The sequence below is a fragment of the Myxocyprinus asiaticus genome, chromosome 22, assembly GCF_019703515.2.
Source record: "Myxocyprinus asiaticus isolate MX2 ecotype Aquarium Trade chromosome 22, UBuf_Myxa_2, whole genome shotgun sequence".
NCBI lineage: Eukaryota > Metazoa > Chordata > Actinopteri > Cypriniformes > Catostomidae > Myxocyprinus > Myxocyprinus asiaticus.
The window spans coordinates 43,969,473-43,988,791 of NC_059365.1; the positions used below are offsets into that span (position 1 = coordinate 43,969,473).

Here is a 19,319-nt window from a genome sequence, read left to right on the forward strand (position 1 = left end):
GATATGACTGTCAGGGCATCTTACCTTTATGTCTCTTCAAATGTGGAATACTGCTGATAGTGGTCGCCTGAATGATCTCCACAACTATCTGATACCTGCAGAGAAGAACAAAGAGCAATTGCTTACTGAAAAATACTCAGTGCCAAAATTACATGAAAGTCATAGTTCACCCAAAACAAAAATGGGGTGAACACCATATTTGTTTTGTTAATGAAATCTTATTGTGCACAATTCATCAGTGCACATTATTCTAAAGGAAAAAAAAAATCTTTACTTAGTCCTCTACAATATAGTTATGGCATCTACCAGCAGGGCTAACTTGACCATGTAAACCATCCAAACATTGACCACTTGAGTGTAACCACAAATGTGGAAAAATAATATTAGCCAATAACATAATAGCAAACATCAACAATCCAATCGAATCCTGATGGTTAAAATTAAGACCTGCCCTACATTATTTCCACTTTGATATTTTGAATCACTTAGAAATATGTCGCATTACAGAAGTTAAATGTGTTGCTAATGCCATTTCATGTTTCTTCATCTTTATTGCTTTAAGTGAAACAATGTCCATTTATCAGTTCCCAGTCTGATTTTTTATTAGTTTTATTCTGGATATTTACACTTGGCCACATTAACCTCGTGCGACCCCGTGGGCTCATGGGAGGACTCGCTTTTTTGGATTCAATTTACGCAATGCATAATACTTTGCAATAACTGAATACTGTTCAGGACACTCTAAGGAGTCATGTAAGGGTTAAACTGTCAAGGCTCTGGTGAGTTTGTCGGTTTGTTTTGTATGTTTTGTTATTTTCTTTCCCTAATGTCTCGCAGGCGCTGCTGGCATGCATGATCAGTGTTTCCATGGGAACATTGATTGTTCCCGAGGGAACAATGATCATGCCACTAATTAGCGTGCTAGCAGCACCTGGTTCTCCTCTAATTCACTCCCTTCTTAAGCCCTTCTTGTTCTCAGTATCTTTGCTAGATTGCTATTTGATATAAAGTAACTTACCTCACTCTCTCTGCCTAGTTGGTCCTGTCTCGTGTATCTGTTTGGTTGCCTGTCTCTGCCCGCATGTCGGGAGTGTGGCTGCCTTCCAGTTTGCTGCATGTCAGCTTATCTTCAACGGAGAATTCCTTGTCTCTGCTTGCGTGTGGGGAGAAAGATTGCCTTAGTCTGCTGGGCGTTGTTCTCTGCACCTCACTACTCTTCAACTGAGGATTCCTACGAATCTATTCCTGACATCCACAATGCACACACTCATCTTCGAACACACTCTTCACGGATTGCCCCTTGCGTGACCATGACTCGCAAGCATCTCCAAGACCCCCTTCCCACTACTGCAGCCGGAGTCGGGATCCTCTACCTTCACCAGAACAGTCATAATTAATATTTATTGTTAATAAATCCTTTGAGCTGTTCCTCTAATCTTGGGTCTCTTTGTCTCACTCTCGCTCTCTGACAGAACAATCTAGCCAAGATGGACCCAGCGGAGGAATCTACTCTTCGCTCCGCCATCTCTCAGCAGGGAGCTTTACTGGGACGTCAGCAGGATCAAATATCCTCATCTAACCGAGCTCTGGAGATGATGGCATCGCAGCTTGCTGAGCTCACCTCTGTCGTGCAGCAACTCTGCCTACCTCCCGATGCTGGCCCCATTCAGGAAGCATCTTCACCGGCTCTGGCGGTTCCATGTTTCTGGACACTCAGAGGCTCGTATCCCCCCTCCAGCCCTGTTTTGCATGAAGCGGGATCCTGTAGGGCATTCCTTTCACAATGTTCCCTGTCCTCTGTTCACGTTACAGCCCTCGGCTTTCCCATTGGAGATGATGAAGGTGGCTTGTGTGATCCCACTAATCACCGGAAGGGCCAGTGAATGGGGAACCGCCATGTAGGACAACAGACATCCCTGTTGTGCTTCTTTTCACATTTTCTCCAAGGAGCTCCACCGAGCATTTGATCGCTTGGCACAAGGTCGGAAGGCAGCGAGGGTCTTATACAGACTGTCAAGGAGATTGACGAGTCTCATATTATGCTATCTAGTTTCACACACTGGCTGCTTCTTGTGAGTAGAATGAGAACGCCATGTGGGATCAGATTCTGCATGGGCTTTCCGGCGACATCCAGGATGAAATTTACCCTTTGGATCTACCTCCACGCTTTGACGATTTAGTGGATCTGGCTATCCAAGTAGATCAGAACCTGACCATATGCTGTCGCTGCTGCTCTCCACCTACTCGGGGGGCTGGCAATCCTACCCAGTCTGCTTCTTCAGCCAGGTCACCAGAATCACGGGCCGACTCAGAGCACATGCAAATCGGAAGAACTCAGATTTCACATAGGGAGAAGCAGCGACACCACGTTAATGGACTATGCTTTCATTGTGCCCGGTCTGGTCATCTCTCTGCTTCCTGTCTGGGTAAAAGACACCACTTGTCAGTAGGAAGGGGGTTACTGGCAAATGCAACACCTTTGGACAAAACCCCTGGACTTCGGACACTTCTCCCGGCCTGGCTGCAGTATGGATCTACCTGTCACACGGTCTCAGCCCTGGTAGATTCTGGAGCCGAAGGGAACTTTATGGATTTCGTCTTGACTTCTAAATGGTGGCTTCCTATGGTCCAGTTGGATTAACCCATCACCACCCACACCCTCAGTGGCATGCCCCTGTCCGTCTTCATCCAGTCCACTAAGCCGGTCACCTTCGTCTCTGGAAATCATACGGAGCAGTTGTTCTTTTACCTGATCCATCTGCACCGGTAGTGTTGGGGCATCCTTGGTTGGTAACGCACAACTCACACACAGACTGGTCAGCCAACATTGTTCTTGCTTGGAGTCCTTACTGTTTGTCACACTGTCTTAATTCTTTTGTCTCCCCTGTCCAGACTTGTGTTTTGTTGCAGGATGAACCGGTGGATTTATCCAGAGTACCGTTGACGTACCATGACTTGAGGGCTGTGTTCAACCGGACCCACACCGTGACCCTTCCTCCTTATCGCCCGTACGACTGTGAGATTGAACTGCTTTCTGGCACCTTGCCTCCTTGAGGATGGCTGTATTTGCTCTCGGCTCCTGAGAGGGAGGCCATGAACAAGTATATCAGTGATTCTCTGGCAGCCGGTTTCATCCACCCGTCCTCGTCGCCAGCAGGGTTGGGGTTCTTCTTAGTGGAGAAGAAGAATGGTTCGCTTAGACCCTGTATAGATTATCGGGGGCTGAATGACATCATGGTAAAGAATCGCTATCCTTTGCCATTGCTGTCATCTGTTTTCGAACTCTTACGCAATGCTTATCACCTTGTCCAAATTAGGAAGGGGAATGAGTGGAAGACGGCTTTTAACACTCATAGGGGGCACTTAAAATATTTGGTTATGCCTTTAGGATTGGTCAATGCCCCCGCCATCTTCCAGGGGCTCATTAATGACGTTCTTAGAGACATGGTTGATCATTTTGTGTTTGTCTATCTTGATAATATTCTGATCTTCCAGAATATCCAGGAACATATTCGGCACATCATGCAGGTGCTTCAGCGACTGGTAGAGAATTGGCTGTTTGTCAAGATGGAGAAGTATGCTTTTAATGCACAGTCGGTTCTGTTCCTGGGGTTCATCGTTTCATCCGAGGGAGTGCGCATGGACCCTGCTAAGGTCAGTGCTGTCTCCGATTGGCCAACCCCATATTCTGGCAAGGCATTTCAGTGGTTTCTGGGGTTTGCTAATCTTTATCGGAGATTAATTAGGAATTAGGAACAGCTAACACGCCGCGCCTCTGATGGATCTCACATGCATCCACACTGACTATTGTTGGTCCCCGTGAGCTGAGGCCACATTTTCTAAATTAAAGGAGCGGTTTTCTACTGCACCCATCCTCGTAACTCCTGACCCTGCAAGTCAGTTTGTGATGGAGGTGGATGCATCTGAGGTTGGTGTTGTAGCGGTTCTGTCGCAGTGCTCTTCCTCGGGTGGAAAGATGCATCCGTGTGCCTTTTTTTTGCACCGCTTAACACCAGCAGAATGGAATTACGACATGGGTAACCAAGAATTGCTGGCTGTCCGGTTGACCTTGGGCGAGTGGCATCACTGGTTAGAAGGTTTGGGGGTACCTTTCGTGGTCTGGACTGATCATAAGAACCTAGAGAACATCCGTAGCGCTAAACGCCTCAACTCTAGACAGGCTCACTGGATACTATTATTCACTCATTTTAATTTTGTCCTTTCGTATCGCCCGGGCTCTAAAAATGTCAAGCCTGACTCTTTGTCTCGATGTTTTATGTTTTGAGGTCGAGACCTCCACCATCCCACCGGATACCATTCTACCCGCCACTCGCGTGGTGGGCATGGTATCCTGGGAGGTGGAGGATTAAGTCCTTGCTGTGCTACGAAACACCGCGCCCCCGCTACGTACCCAGCGGGCCGGTTATTTGTTCCGTGATCAGTTCGGATGCACTTCCTACTGTGGGGTCACTCATGTGGTGTCCAACGTCGCTTGTCATCCAGGGGCGACTCACACTCAGATGCTCATTAGACAGCGATTCTGGTGGCCATCGCTAGCGCAGGACATACGTCGATTCATAGCCACTTGCCCCGTTTGTGTGACTAATAAGATTTCCTGTAAACCCCTGGCTGGGCTCCTCCAACCGCTGTCTGTCCCTTCGAGACCCTGGTCGCACATAGCCATGGATTTCGGAACTGGTCTCCCCCATCTCATGGCAACACAGTCATTTTGACTGTAGTGGACTGGTTCTCGAAGGTGGCTCATTTCATTCCCCTCCCCAAATTAGGTCATTAACCACATCTTCCACATTCATGGCCTCCCGGTCAATGTGGTTTCTGATAGCACGAGTGCAGCCAGGAAGCCTGGGCCGGTCTGTCGGGGTTGCGGGGAGCTGGATCGCGTCCAAGACCAGCATCCAGTGATGGAGGTGGAGACGTGGATTTGGGTCCCCGACACGCCACCGTCTTCCCCCGGTTGAGCAGGGACGTACAGGATACCAGTAAAAATTAAGGGTCATACATACCAAGCCCTGGTGGATTCAGGTTGTAATCAAACCTCGATCCACCATGGCTTGGTTCAGGGCGGGGCTTTGGGTACAAAACACAAGGTGATGGTGAGGTGTGTGCATGGGGATGTTCACAAATACCTGGTAGTGACTACCGTTATTCAATTTCGGGGAAAGCATAGAGTGGAGGCCGCAGTTAATTCCAGCCTCACCCATCCACTGATTCTGGGAACCAATTGGCCGGGGTTTAAAAGATTATTAAAAGCATTGTGTGTGGTTGGGTCCTGCAAACCAAAAACAGTGTGTGATGTGTGACGCGATGGCTGGGGAGGCAGAGCCGGGGCCGTCCGCGTCTTCTCAGCATCAGAATGATGCAGGGGGGTAATCCTCCGACCTTAGGGAATTCCCGGAGGGGGACTTCCTTCTAGAGCAGTCGCGTGACGAAACCTTTAGGCACGCCTATGACCAAGTGAGAGTAATCGATGGCCAGCAGCTCCAGCCTGATGTCGCCCTCACATATCCATATTTTTCAATTATTAGGGACCGGTTGTATTGAGTGACACGACACTCAAACCCATGAAAATACAACCCAGTTATTAGTCCTGAGGAGCCGTCGAGAAACGCGGGTCACTTAGGGCAAGAAAGAACACTACACCATTTAATGGCCTGCTTTTATTGGCCGGGCATTCACGGGGATGTACGGAGATGGTGTGCAGCATGCCGTGAATGTCAGCTGGTGAATCCATCGGCCACCTCAAGAGCGCCACTGCGCCCATGACAGTTAAATCGAGGTCCCCTTCGAAAGGTTTGGTATGGACCTTGTCAGGCCAATAGAAAGGTCAGCATGTGGGAATCGGTTTGTATTAGTCCTTGTGGATTATGCAATGCAATATCCGGAAGCAGTGCCTTTAACCAACATCTCAGCATGCAGTGTTGCAGAGGCACTCTTCAAAATTGTCTCCCGGGTGGGGATTCCGAAAGAAATCCTCACCGAACAAGGCATAACGTTTATGTCAGGAACATTACACAAACTTTATGAATTGCTGGGGATAAAATCGATTCGCACCAGTGTTTATCACACGCAAACTGACGGGCTGGTGGAACGATTTAATCGCACCCTAAAAAACATGTTTCGTAAGTTCGTACACGAGGATGCTAGGAATTGGGACAAATGGCAGGACCCCATATTATTTGCAGTCAAGAAGGACCCGCAAGCCTCCACGGGGTTTTCACCCTTCGAGCTCCTCTATGGACGCCGGCCCCGCTTGATGTCATACGGGAGGCGTGGGAGGAAGGACCTTCCCAGAGCAAAAATTAAATTCAGTATGTCCTTGATCTTCGAGCAAAGCTACACACACTGGGTCAGTTGTCACAACAGAATTTGCTCCAAGCTCAAGAGACACAAAGCCGGCTGTATAACAGGGGTGCCCAGCTACGGGAATTTGCACCGGGAGACATAGTACTTGTATTACTCCCCACATCGAGCTCAAAATTACTCACCAAGTGGCAAGAACACGTTGAGGTTACACGGCGAGTCTGGGATCTCGATTATGAAGTTAAATGAACGGATAGAGGCGGGGCACATCAAATGTACCACCTCAACCTCCTTAAATTATGGAGAGAGGCGGTCCCCATGTCCATGGCGACGGTCATTCCGGAGAGAGCGGAGCTCGGGCCAGAGGTGAAGTTCAAAGCCGATCCATTCACCCCGGTCCCTTGTGGAGACCACCTCTCATCGTCCCAGCTCTCAGGGGTGGCCAGGATGCAAAAAGAATTTGCGGACGTGTTCTCTCTTCTCCCTGGTCAGACTAACCTCATACAACAGCATATCGAGACCCCACCGGGAGTGGTAGTGCGTAGTCGGCCATACCGCATACCCGAACATAAGAAACAGGTGATTCGGGACGAATTAGAGGCAATGCTCAAGACGGTTGTTCTTGTACCTAAGAGCGACGGGTCAGTCTGGTTCTGTGTTGATTACCGGAAAGTCAATGCGGTGTGTAAATTTGACATGTACCCAATGCCCCAAATTGACGAACTGCTTGATCGGTTGGATGAGGCTCAATTTTATTAGACACTGGATTTAACTAAGGGATATTGGCAGATCCCCTTAACTCCATTATCCCGAGAAAAAACGCCCTTTTCCACACCGTTCGGATTACACCAATTCGTCACTCTTCCGTTCGGTTTGTTCAGGGCTCTCACCACATTCCAGCGCCTCATGGATAAGATCCTCTGGCCACACGCTGTGTATGCCGCTTTATTTTACAGACGGATGCATCAGAGAGGGGGTTGGGGGCCATGTTCTCGCAGGAGGTGGAGGGTGTGGAGCACTCCGTGCTGTACATTAGTCGTACGCTCTCTTTGAGAGAGACTAAGTACAGCACCATCGAGAAAGTGTGTCTTGCCATCAAGTGGGCAGTCATAACCCTCCACTACTACATGCTGGGGCAGGCCATCGTTCTCCACTCCAATCACGCCCCGCTGCAGTGGCTCCACCGCATGAAGGATACCAATGCGCGGATCGGTCACTGGTACTTGGCATTTCAGCCCTTCAAATTTAAGGTGGTCCACAGGCCAAGGCCACAGATGGTTGTGGCTGATTTCCTCTCCAGGAATGGGGGGGGGTACTTGGCAGGCCAGATGTTGCCTGGGCCTGTGGTATGCGGAGCGGGACATGGTCGTGTGTCTGTCACTGGGGAGAGAGGAAGTGGTAAGGGCCATCACCTGGTGCTAAATGATGCGTAACACCTGTTTCTCGTTACAGTGACAACAGAGATGGGCTTGAAAAGGCCGCTGAGAACACCAGTGAGGGAGAGAGAGTCCCAGTCACACAGACCTGCTACATCATGAAGCTGTTAACCTAAATTATTTACAAGTTTATGTTGCCTCTTATGACTAAAGCTAGAGTAGATACCTTGTTGTGAAGCTGAAGAATAAATGCACTGCGGTGAAGCTGAAAAGCCAAAGACTGTTTGTTAGACTGGGAAACCATTAAAGCTTGATTTACCTGGACTGCCACCCCACTTCTCGCTTCCTTATTGTTGATACTTCTACAATCTCATTCCAATGAATAATGAGACAATAAAGATTTCAAGGCTACTAATATTTCATTGAGGAATTCCTTGGAGGAACAATATTCACTCAAATTTAATGAAATTAATCCTCTGATATTATAAAATGCTAAATATTTATAATACATTTTCTGTTCCCACAGGCTGAGGACAGCTGGTGATTGAAACTGCTTAATGAAAGTCAAATAGAGGTAATTTGAGAACACTGCCGCAAGTAGCAAGTAGTGAGGAATGAGCTCTAATACTTTACGACAATATGAAGGGTAATTTTCGAAAATGACATACCATAAAATAGAACTCAAACACACACTTTGTGATACTCACGAAAAACAGTACTTGTTCAGCCCAAAGGGCTGAAACCCTATTGTAATTAAGGATTTTTAGGGGTTCAAGCACAGAAGGTGCAGGAACCCTATTGTATGTGTTCCAATTTTCTTATTATTAGTGGTTCAAGTGCTTAGCACTGAAACCCTATTGTAATTGTTAAGATTTTATTATTATTATTATTATTATTATTATATTATGACATAAATCTGATCAGGCAGAGCGGGCCGTAAGGCCTAGAGACTTGAAACTTGGTCAGATGGTAGAAGTATTGCTCGCTACTCAGAAACATGGACTCTGCGAAATCGGTCAATGGGGGCGCTACAGCGCTGCTCATAACTCCTAGACCGTTTGTCGTAGACTCAAGTGCTTTATACCATTGGAATCCTTGGCTCAAACCAAACAAAACATATATCTCCGATTTCATTTCCGCCTATAACATTTTCCACCATCTTGGATTTTTCATAAAACCTACTTTTGCGAACTAGTCCTAGGTTTTTCGTTCCGATCGGGACCAAACCAGTGCCAAATGATTCTATGGAGTCTCAATATCAAAAGCTAGCTATGGTATGCGAAAACATCGGAAGTAGGAATGGCCAATTTTACGTAAATGGCTATAACTCTTGAAGGAAATGAGATATCTTCACCAAACTTGGCATGCTTATGTAAGATGTGAATGTTTGGTCGCCCAGAAAAGTTGGCATGGTTTTGCCACATGGTGGCACTATAATACCAAAAAAAACATGAAATTGGCTGTAACTATGAAACCGTTCATTCTATTGACTTCAAAATGTGCATACATTGTCTTTGTCTCAGCTGCCATCATCGTCTATATGGACATTCATGTATGTTGAAAAACATGGCCACCATCGACCAATCAAATTTCAGCAGCTATTACACAAGGTTAACAATGACCGATCGTAACGAAACTTGGTAGACCTATTTGACTCTTGGTCTCAGAGGGTTGTGCAAAGTTTAAAAAAATCGGCCACTAGGTGGTGCTATCACGATTTTTGTAGGTGTTAATGGTCGTATATAATGCAGTGTTGTGAAAAAACACAAGTAATATATCACCTGATAGCTCTTCTCATTCTAAACAACTTTGCCTCAAGAAGCTTTGGTGTCTGTCAAACCGTTTGGTAAATATTTCAGATAATGTTAAAAACCTACTTTTGCAAACTAGTCCTAGGTTTTTTGCCCGATCGGAACCAAACCAGTGCAGAAATATACTCTGGAGTCTGATTATCAATAGTTAACAAAAAAAAAAAGTTTACATTTTGACTCACGGTCGCTAAGGGGGTGCCAAAATGTTCAAAAAAGGAGGGCCATTTTTACTAAAATGGCTATAATGCCCAAACTAAATTAGATCTTTTCACCAAACTCTGTTCAATCTGAGGGCACAGTAAAAAAAACAAAAAACGCGGAGTTTGGCCACTTGGTGGCGCTATAACAGAAAAAACCCAGCTCTAACTACAAAACCGTTAGTCTGATTGAGTTGAAAATCGGCATGCAGTGTCCTTGTCCAAGGTTCCATGAATGTCTATGAGGATATTGGCGTATCTCAAAAAACATGGCTGCCATCAGCCAATGAAATTTGAGCACCTATTTGACAAGGTTAACGGAGGCCGATCGGCACAAAACTCGGTGGGCCTGTTCGACTCCTGGCCCTTGAGGTCTGTGAGAAATTTGAAAGAAATCTGCCAATGGATGGCACTAACGAGTTTTACGCATCTGTAATCACGTGGTGTTTCACACATACACACAATGGCTGTGTCCCAATTCAAAGGCTGCATCTTTCGAAGTACTCAGACTTCAAAGGCCACGCCTTCGAAGGCCGCGAAGGTCAGAGCATTGTTAATTGGGACAGTCTAGCCTACGGTGGACTGTTCTTGTCGCCTAACAACTGTGACAGCTGCCAAGTGACTGTAACGTTTGTACTGGACTTTTTTGAAAGTTATATTAAACTGTCTGAAAACAAAACAGGGTTCACAAACTGTCTAAATATTTTCACCATGGTCCATTTCTGTATATAATAAAGAGTATAAACTATATATAATCGCATCTTTGTAAGATACAAGTCAACATTTGAACCACTTTAAAGTTTTTTTTGTTTTGTTTTGTTTTTTTACATTTGTATCATTAAATATATAAGTTGAAACACAATACTTACGTTTGAAAGTGTAATTCGGCAATTTCTCTCAAAAAAAACGTTGTCACTGCGCGCAATGAATTCTGGGGTAGGCAAGGCCACGGAGGATCCATCTGTTATATCCATTTCACGGGAACAAAGGACGCATTTGGAGGCCGCATTTGAAGGAGCTTTCGAATTGGGACAGCCTTTGTCACGCAGCAGCGATGCAATCGGCCTTCGAATGAGACCTTTGAAGGATGCAGCCTCTGAATTGGGATGCAGCTATAATTCATATCATTTGTTAGATCTTCTCATACTGAACAACTTTGCCCCAAGAACCTCTGCTGTCAATCAAATCGTTCATTAAATATACACGATTATGTAAAAACCTACTTTTGTGAACTAGTCCTAGGTTTTTTGCTCAACCTCAGTAAAACAAATGCAGTACAATTCTCTGGACTCTCTAGGTCAATAATTATTAATTTTTTTTTTAACTTAACCCTTTGGGTAGCTATAACAGTGCCATTTAGAAAATAAGCCCATAATTCCTAAACAAAAACTCAGAACTTCACGAAATTAGGTGAGCAAATGCGACATATGATTCTAAACAAGCATGCAGACATTTATGGAGATTGGACCATAGGTGGCACTATGAGCTTTAAAAACCATGTATTTCCTTAGTAAATTGCCTGTATTGGCTGTAAATGGTCTATTCCATCTATGATCTACGTGGTTACATGCTTGCTAAATAAAACATAATAACTTTTTACGCATGTGCTTAAAGGCCTTAAACTGCTTGAACCCGTTAATTGCTGCTTGCAGCAATATTTATTATTATTATTATTATTTTCTGCCCTAAAAGTGTCTGGGTGTCAGAGACCGTATGTCATAGAGATTCCAAACTTGGCAGGATGGTTCCAAATCCCCCCCACTACTCAGGCATACAGACACACATCCTTCAGAGACTAGGTGGCGCTATTGCGAACAAAACAATCAAAAATCCAATTTTGGGCCATAAATATTGGACCATAAGAGCTAGAAACAAAATTATTTTTTCCTCTGATTCCTTGCATCATGCCGAAGAGTTTTATCCCCTGTCAGAATTTTGCTCCACCCCTTCGTTTTCCCGCTATTTTGGATTGTTTGAAAAAAATTCAAAACGAACTCGTCCTAGGCTGTTTGCCCGATCAGAACCAAACCAGTGCAGAATCATTCAGCAGAGTCCCAATATGAAAAGTTATCAAAGGAATTTTGAAATTCTGATTTATCGTCAAACGGAACGCCAAAATGTTCGTAGTGGGCATGTCCATTTTACTAAAATGGTTATAACTTTTGAACGGATTGAGGTAATATCACCAAATTTGGTAAACTTATGTATGGGTTCATGCTGAGGTCACACTGTGTATACACAAAAAATATTGCACACCTTTGCCTCTTGGTGGCACTATAATAATTAAACTAAAAATGGCTCTAACTATGGAACCGTTAGTCTAATCGACTTGAAATTTGTCTTTGTCCAAGGTGCCATCAAGGTCTATGAGCACAGTCGCATATCTTTAAAAACACGGCCGCCAGCAGCCAATCATATTGCAGAAGCTAATAGCATCAAATCTTAATGGCCATTACGAAAATTGAGATATTCATACACAGTGTCAAAATGAGGTTGTTTTGTGAGAATCTGTGACAAGGTGGCGCTATAACAAAAACATTTTGTTTTTGCTAATTCGCATCTGAGCACATTAAAATCAAAATGCTTTTTACCTCTAAATCCTTGCATCAATTCCTACAAAATGTTTATCTCAGTTTTATTTCATTTTATAAAATGTTTCTGCCATTCTAATTTACTGAAAACCCTACTTTTTCTAACTCCTCCTAGGGCGTTAATCAGATCTTCACCAAACTTGGCCCAGGTCAGCGTAGACCATGCAGGCAAAAAGTTATCGAAATAATTTTGATCCATTAAATCGTCTAGAAGATACAATCCGATATATTTGACTAGTGTGGCCCATTATGACTAATATTCATGTATCTTGTGTGCACAAATGCCAAACTTCACAAAACTATGTAAATATGGAAAACAGGACATTCTGAGGAATCATACTAAATTTCATGGATTTATGATGAACGAGGGTGCTAACAGCTAATTTTAAATTATCAGCCATTTATCTGATTTATGAAAGCTGTAATACTATTTTTTGTCCACCAGTGGGAGCCACAGGATAAGAAATCCTTTTAAGTCTAAGGCTTTAATGAGTATATGAATGCATATACATTTATTTGAAGAAACGTGGTTCACTGACAAAGTCTTCTGACTTTTATAATATTAGTTTGTAAATAAATCTGTGATTTCCAAAATGATTACAGATAATCAAATGTCACCTTAATTTTTAAATATCCTAAAAATATTGAAAACATATATGTCAAGTTGCCAGACACGATTAACTGTCACATTGCTTTAGGGATATGTTTACATATGTCTGGAATTATATTATGTGTTTATTTTTCCATTATCCCCATTTATGTCTAGTGTCATTTCTATATGGCTGCGTCTGAAAACTGTAAAATGCTGCCTTAAAACCAGCCCAAAAATGCCCCATAGGCATACTATGGCAAGGCTCTTGCCCGTGAAAACAACCGTTTCCTACTATGACAAGACAATGAATTTTGCGGGATCATATCTCCCAATCAGAATGTCGTAGAGACATAAGGGCAGGCTAATTTCACTCGGGCTACCAATCAGTCTTTAAATATCATCCTGGAAATTGCCCTAGCAACCACCCCCATAGATTTCCATTCAAAATGGCTCAGAAGGGTATCTTCAGAACAGAATTTTGTAGACACTTGGCGATTGGATCTTTTAAATCAGGTTAGTAATCAGCCAATAAGAATCTCTCTGGTCACTGGCTAGCCATGCCCTAGCAACAATTTAGAGGAACCTAGCAAGCAAACCCCACTGACTTCCATTCAAAATGGCTGAGAGTGATATCTTTGGATCAGAATGCCCTAGAGAAATGACAGTTGGCTTGTTTTACTTGAGTGAGCAATCAGACTTCATGTATCATCATGGAAACTACTTAGCCATGCCCTAGCAACCATTTAGAGCACCCAAGCAACCACACCCCATTGACATCCATTCAAACTGGCTGACAGTGATATCTTTGGATCAGAATGTCCTAGAGAAATGACAGTTTGCTTGTTTTACTTGGGTGAGCAATCAGACTTCAGGTATCATCATGGAAACTACTAAGCCATGCCCTAGCAACCATTTAAACCACCCTAGTAACCAAACCCCACTGACTTCCATTCAAAATGCTTAGATGGGCATCTCAGGATCAGAATGTCGTAGAGACTTCTGGTTTCATTCACTGGACTCAGAGTAGCAAAGAGCCTTTTGAGTATCACCTTGGTAACTGCCAAGCAACCAGATGGGGTTACCCTAGCAATGAAGTACCAAATCACATATCTCTGCACCAGAACATCATAGAGATTTCTGGTCTCATTCATTGGACTCAAGGTAGCAAGGAACCTTTGCAGCATCACCTTGGTAACTGGCTAGCAACCAGGTAACAAATCACATATCTCTGCACCAGAACATTGTAGAGATTTCTCCAAATGGAATCACCCAAATTTCATTGGCAGAAGAAGATTGGCACTCTGACACTCATGTGCAAGTCAGCGCGGGCATATGAACTGAAGCACAGCCCAGCACAGACCACCGCTATGTGGTACGGCCTTCTGGGGGGTCTCCAGCTAGGTACTGAGCACAGTCTCAAATCCAGTCAAACACGGCTACATGTGCTCTGTCCTCCACCATGACAGTGCGGGCTGCACCAAGCTTCCGCTCAGGAGGTACAGTGTCTCCTGGCCAAAGATGCAATAGAGAGTGTGACTATGTGCGATGCACAGAAAGGCTTCTACAGCCATTATTTTCTGCTCACCAAAAAGGATGGTGGGCTGCGGCCCATACTGAACTTGAGGCACTTGAACCAAACACACAGGAGGTCTCCGTTAAAGATGGTTAATCAGAGACTGATTTTGTTATGTTCAAATAGCCCCTCGCCACAGGCCATTCTTGAGATTCACCTTTGAGGGGACAGCATACTAGGGATGGGCACGAGTACTCGGGTACTCGGACGTGGCAGCAATGATCGATCATGAAAACAAAGATCGATGGTGATCAAGCATGATGTGACTTTTCACTTAATTCGAATTTCAGTAACAATTACCTGACAACTAAACACAAACATGTCAAAGAGTAAGCTTATTTTTATATAAACTTATATTACATTGTGATTTTGAGGGATACATTGATTGTCAGAAATATCTCATTGTAACCAAACTGATATACCACGCTGCAATGCTACCATTACGATAATCAGAAGAGAGTGTAATTAACCGTGTTTTGAACACCTGTCTTCGCAAAACGCTTGCTAAACACATTTTATTATGAACTTTGACTCATTAATGGATATTATTTAATAAAAATGAATGTTTGTCACTGACTATAAACCTCCCAGTCCTGGGTGCCGAAATGTTTGCGTGACGTAACACACACCTGCATCTCAACAAATGGGAGTTGAAGATTTCCGCATGAGTTTCCAAGTTAGAAATCTGACATAAAGTGTCTTTCCGTTGCACTTGCTCCAGTTGAAAGGTGGAAATTCCGATTCCAAGTTGAATGGAACGCTTCATGAATCATCACAGCACCAACAATACGGAGCATCGCGGCTTTCCCCACAGGAGCGAACACTTGGACACACACACACCAGGCGTGTGGCGGTGGACTTTGAAGTGGACGCACTGAAGCAACGCTTATACAACTGGTGAGTGTTTCAAACAGCTAGACAGAGTGCAGCTAAATGGAACAGAATGCAGCGTCTTCAAAACTGAACTTCAACTTAACATGCATATTAAAAACGCGATGGTTATTGCGTCTCCTTTTAAGCCAACCGCGATGAAAATAGACGGTTCAGACAGTCACTAAAAAAACTGGTGCGTGCTTACTAAGATTACTATAGTAACCTGAAGGAAGAACAGACAGACGCACGTTGTGCACATTCTTTCATTGAGTTCTTCGCATAATGACAAAATATGATTCATTATACTTTGATTATGCAATCTTTTGTACATTTTGTAACAGATTATTGTAACTGTCTATAATAATGAATAGAGGATACACTGGAACAAGACGCAATGCAGCAGCCAAATACGTTTGTCATATATATATATATATATATAGTTCTGTACATGTCATTGCCCTTCGAGTACTCTACGATTACTATTAGTCAGAGTACTCGAGTAGAAAAAATGGCCAAAATTCCCATCCCTACAGCATACCAGTTCAAAGTCCTACCCTTCAGATTGTCCCTGGCTACTGCAAATTTACCAAATGTGTCACCACGGCGCTCCCTACACTGAGGCCGTGCGGCGTCCATGTGACAAACTACCTCAAGGATTGGCTGCTCTTAGCGCAATCAGAGGAATTAATGTGCAAACACAGGGACCTGTTGCTTACACATTAGGAGCACTTAGGACTCAAAATCAATTGCGCAAAGAACAGATTGGTTACCAGTCAGCTGGTTTCCTTCTTAGTAATGAAAATCGACTCAGTGACCATGTCAGCACGTCTGACCGATGCTCGAATTCTGTCTATGTTACACATAAATCGCCTGGAACTGCTGGCAGTCCTCTTGGCTCTGAGAGCTTTTTGAGCAGAGTTCTGATCTGCATGGACAGTACTGCGATTGTGGCGTACATTAATCGCCAAAAGGGGGGTTTGTTCGCACCAGATGTTGGCTGTGGCGCATCAAATTTTCCTTTGGAACGAGTCTCAATTCCTGTCAATACATACGACACACATCCCTGGTCACCTGAACTGTGGGGCAGACTTGCTCTCGCATCAAGGGGTCAGACCAGGGGAATGGAGACTTCATCTTCAGACAGTTCAGGGGATTTGGGAGGTATTCAGGGAAGCCGAGGTGGACTTCCCGAATACGACTCTGGTCCTCCATGACTCAAGCTTTGCTGTCCCTGAACAGGGCTCGTCTGACACTCAAGGGTTGTCACAGCCAGTGCTTGACACCATACTACAGACTTGAGCCCCCTCTTCAAGGAGCCTGTATGCCTTAAAATGACGACTTTTTACTGACTGGTGTTCCTCCCAGGGCGCGGACTCAGTGCGTTGCCCAGAGCAAACGGTGCTCCACTTTTTACAAGAGTGTTTGGATGCAGGACTTACTCCATGCATGCTTAAAGTGTATATCGTTGCTATAGTGACGAGCCTCAACACCATATCTGGTGTGTCTGTGGGTAAACACCCTCTGTCAGTAATTTTTTTCTGAGGAGCTAGATGGCTGAGGCCCTCTTGCCCTTCTATGGTCCCAGTCTGGGACTTAGAGCTGGTGTTAAATGGACTCAAGGGTTCTCCTTTTGAACCATTAGATGCAGTTAGCTTCTGCATACTCTCCCTGAAGACTTTGCTGCTCCTCACTTTGGCTTCAGTCAAATATGTTGGGAACCTTCAGACCTTGTCGGTCAAAGACCCTTGCTTAGAGTTTGGACCAGGCTTGTCTAAAGCTGTAAGCCTAGGGAAGGTTATGTTCCCGAAAAATTATTGGCTATTCACTTAAGGGCTCAGGTTTTCACCTTTCAGGCATTCTCTCCTCCTCCGTTCAAGTTGGACAAGGCTAAGAGACTGCACAGGCTTTGTCCAGTGAGGGCATTGTGCTTGTACCGTATATTGACCAAACAAGTCAATTCAGGCTGTCATATCATGTCTGCTTTGGAGGCTGCTAAAAAGGTTTAGTCGTCTCTAAACATAGACTTTTTTTCATTGGGTTGTTGATGCCATCATGTTTGCTTATGACTCGCAAGGCAAACGGTGCCCAATGGGTGCTAAAGGTTATTCCACCAGGAGCATGGCCTCCACCTGGCCTTGGGCTAAGGGTCTGTCCTTGAAGGACATCTGCCTGGCAGCACGCTAGGCTTCCCTCAAAACCGTCGGCAGTTTCTATAACTTGGATGTTTCCTCCCTCTCTTCCCAAATTTAGACTGAGAAATAGGGCTGAGGTGTCAATGTTTTACTACCCTGTTTCCAAGCGTTATTGTAATATGCTGCAGGTCTTTTACCTTGGTGTTTTCTATTCATTCTCAGTGTGATGCGAAGAGCTTCTTATCGATGTTTAACTACCTGGACTGGCTAGTGGCATTGTTGTATTGTGTTCATCACTAACACAGTAAGTATCTTCCTATCCCTTCCTATTTGTCAAAAGAAGGGGTCGGTATTTCAATGCTTTTTCACTACTCTATCGGCAAATGGGCATTGCTCTAGTGCATGTCAATCAGTAGCACGGTGTTAAGGTATACTATTCCCATAGCATAAGCTACTGACACAACATCGAAGTGACCTACTTGAAAGCAAATATCACATTTACGACTGTAACCTTGCTTCCCTGAAAGGAGGGAACAAGACGCTGTGCATGCTTGCTGCACTACTGATTTCTTGCTGTTAGGGGACCGAGAGATTGCTCCTCCCTTCAGTCCTTCCTTCAGTAAAAATCCTGAAGAAATGGCACTGTGCTCCAGTTTATGAGCCTGTAATGACGCACACATGAGGGGTGGAGCGCCAAGTGCCATTTGCCAATAAGATTGCCATGATTCCATACAGGGGCCGTAGCGTTAGCTACTGACACACTGTCTCATTCCCTCCTTTCAGGGATCCAAGGTTACAGTCATAACCGAAATGTTTCTGGCTGTTATTAAAAGTAGGAGTACAGACATCATCTGTCACAGTATCTCATCCAAGAGTCATTCAGCAATATTCACGAGTAGGTTCAGACAGTTAAGATGTTTATGGTCATTCTACAAAATGGGTGTCTTTTATGTGTAAATAATGACAACAATAGTCATGCTTCCATCCAAGTTATGAATTTAATTTATGCACAAAATCATTGCAAAAACAATATGTGAATAAAGCAGTGTTTTCATTCCATGTGTTTAAGAGAACAAAATCGTCTTCTGAGAGAATTGGCACAAAATAGAAATCAAAATAGAAGTTGAAGCCAATGTGTCCCTTTTATTTAATGTATGACTTACTTACAGTAAAGACTGCATGGACAAAACGCTCTGATGAACATGTCTGGGGGAGGAAGGGTGTCAGAGAGTTCAGGTAATAGTAACCAATCAGTTTGATGACAGGCTTTGTGTCTGACATTTCAGAATAACCAGAGCAACATTTGAGATGCAGTACTACAGTACTGATGATTTCTCTGAGAGAATTATGTATTCACAAAGCTTGTTGAAGCAAAGTCTAGTGACTGTTTTGATGCTCATCTACTGTATATTCCCATGCATAAATTTAAAAGGAATATATTCTGTATATTCTGTTTCCATAATAGTTTATGCTCATGTCTTCTTATCAAATAAAAACTTTATCCATCTCAAGCGAGCATATACATTTTTATGCACATTTGACATTTTGTTTGTATCTTGGTGTTTCCATCTTGCATTTTTTGTGCAATATTCCACAATTAGCATAAAAATACACATATGTAAACTAGAGCTGTGGTGGCCATTTGTTTTTACCACCGCAGTGGTTCAGAGTGATGTATTGGTGATATATTGGGTATGCTAGCAGCCCTAATAGAAACCCAGCTAATGAATAGCTCACACCTACTGTGTGTTATTAAAGGTCTCCTTCGTGTATTACAAATATTTTGTATTTATTTTCTCTATGAATATTTTTAGATTTAAGTTGGCACAATGTAGCTATCATATACATAACTT

The 19,319-nt window shown here is 43.9% G+C and overlaps 1 protein-coding gene across 3 annotated transcripts in view; it reads right to left on the reverse strand.

Moving 5' to 3' along the window:
- The window catches only part of LOC127413305 (sorting nexin-25-like), a 149,729-nt gene that overhangs the window by 68,754 nt on the left and 61,656 nt on the right, over positions 1-19,319 (reverse strand). For all 3 annotated transcript variants that reach the window (XR_007892568.1, XM_051650322.1, XM_051650321.1), the window contains exon 6: positions 25-95. Coding sequence is in view for 2 of the 3 variants with exons in the window: in XM_051650322.1 (XP_051506282.1) it covers positions 25-95 (71 nt within the window). In the remaining variant the exon portion in view is untranslated. The remainder of the gene's footprint in view (positions 1-24; positions 96-19,319) is intronic.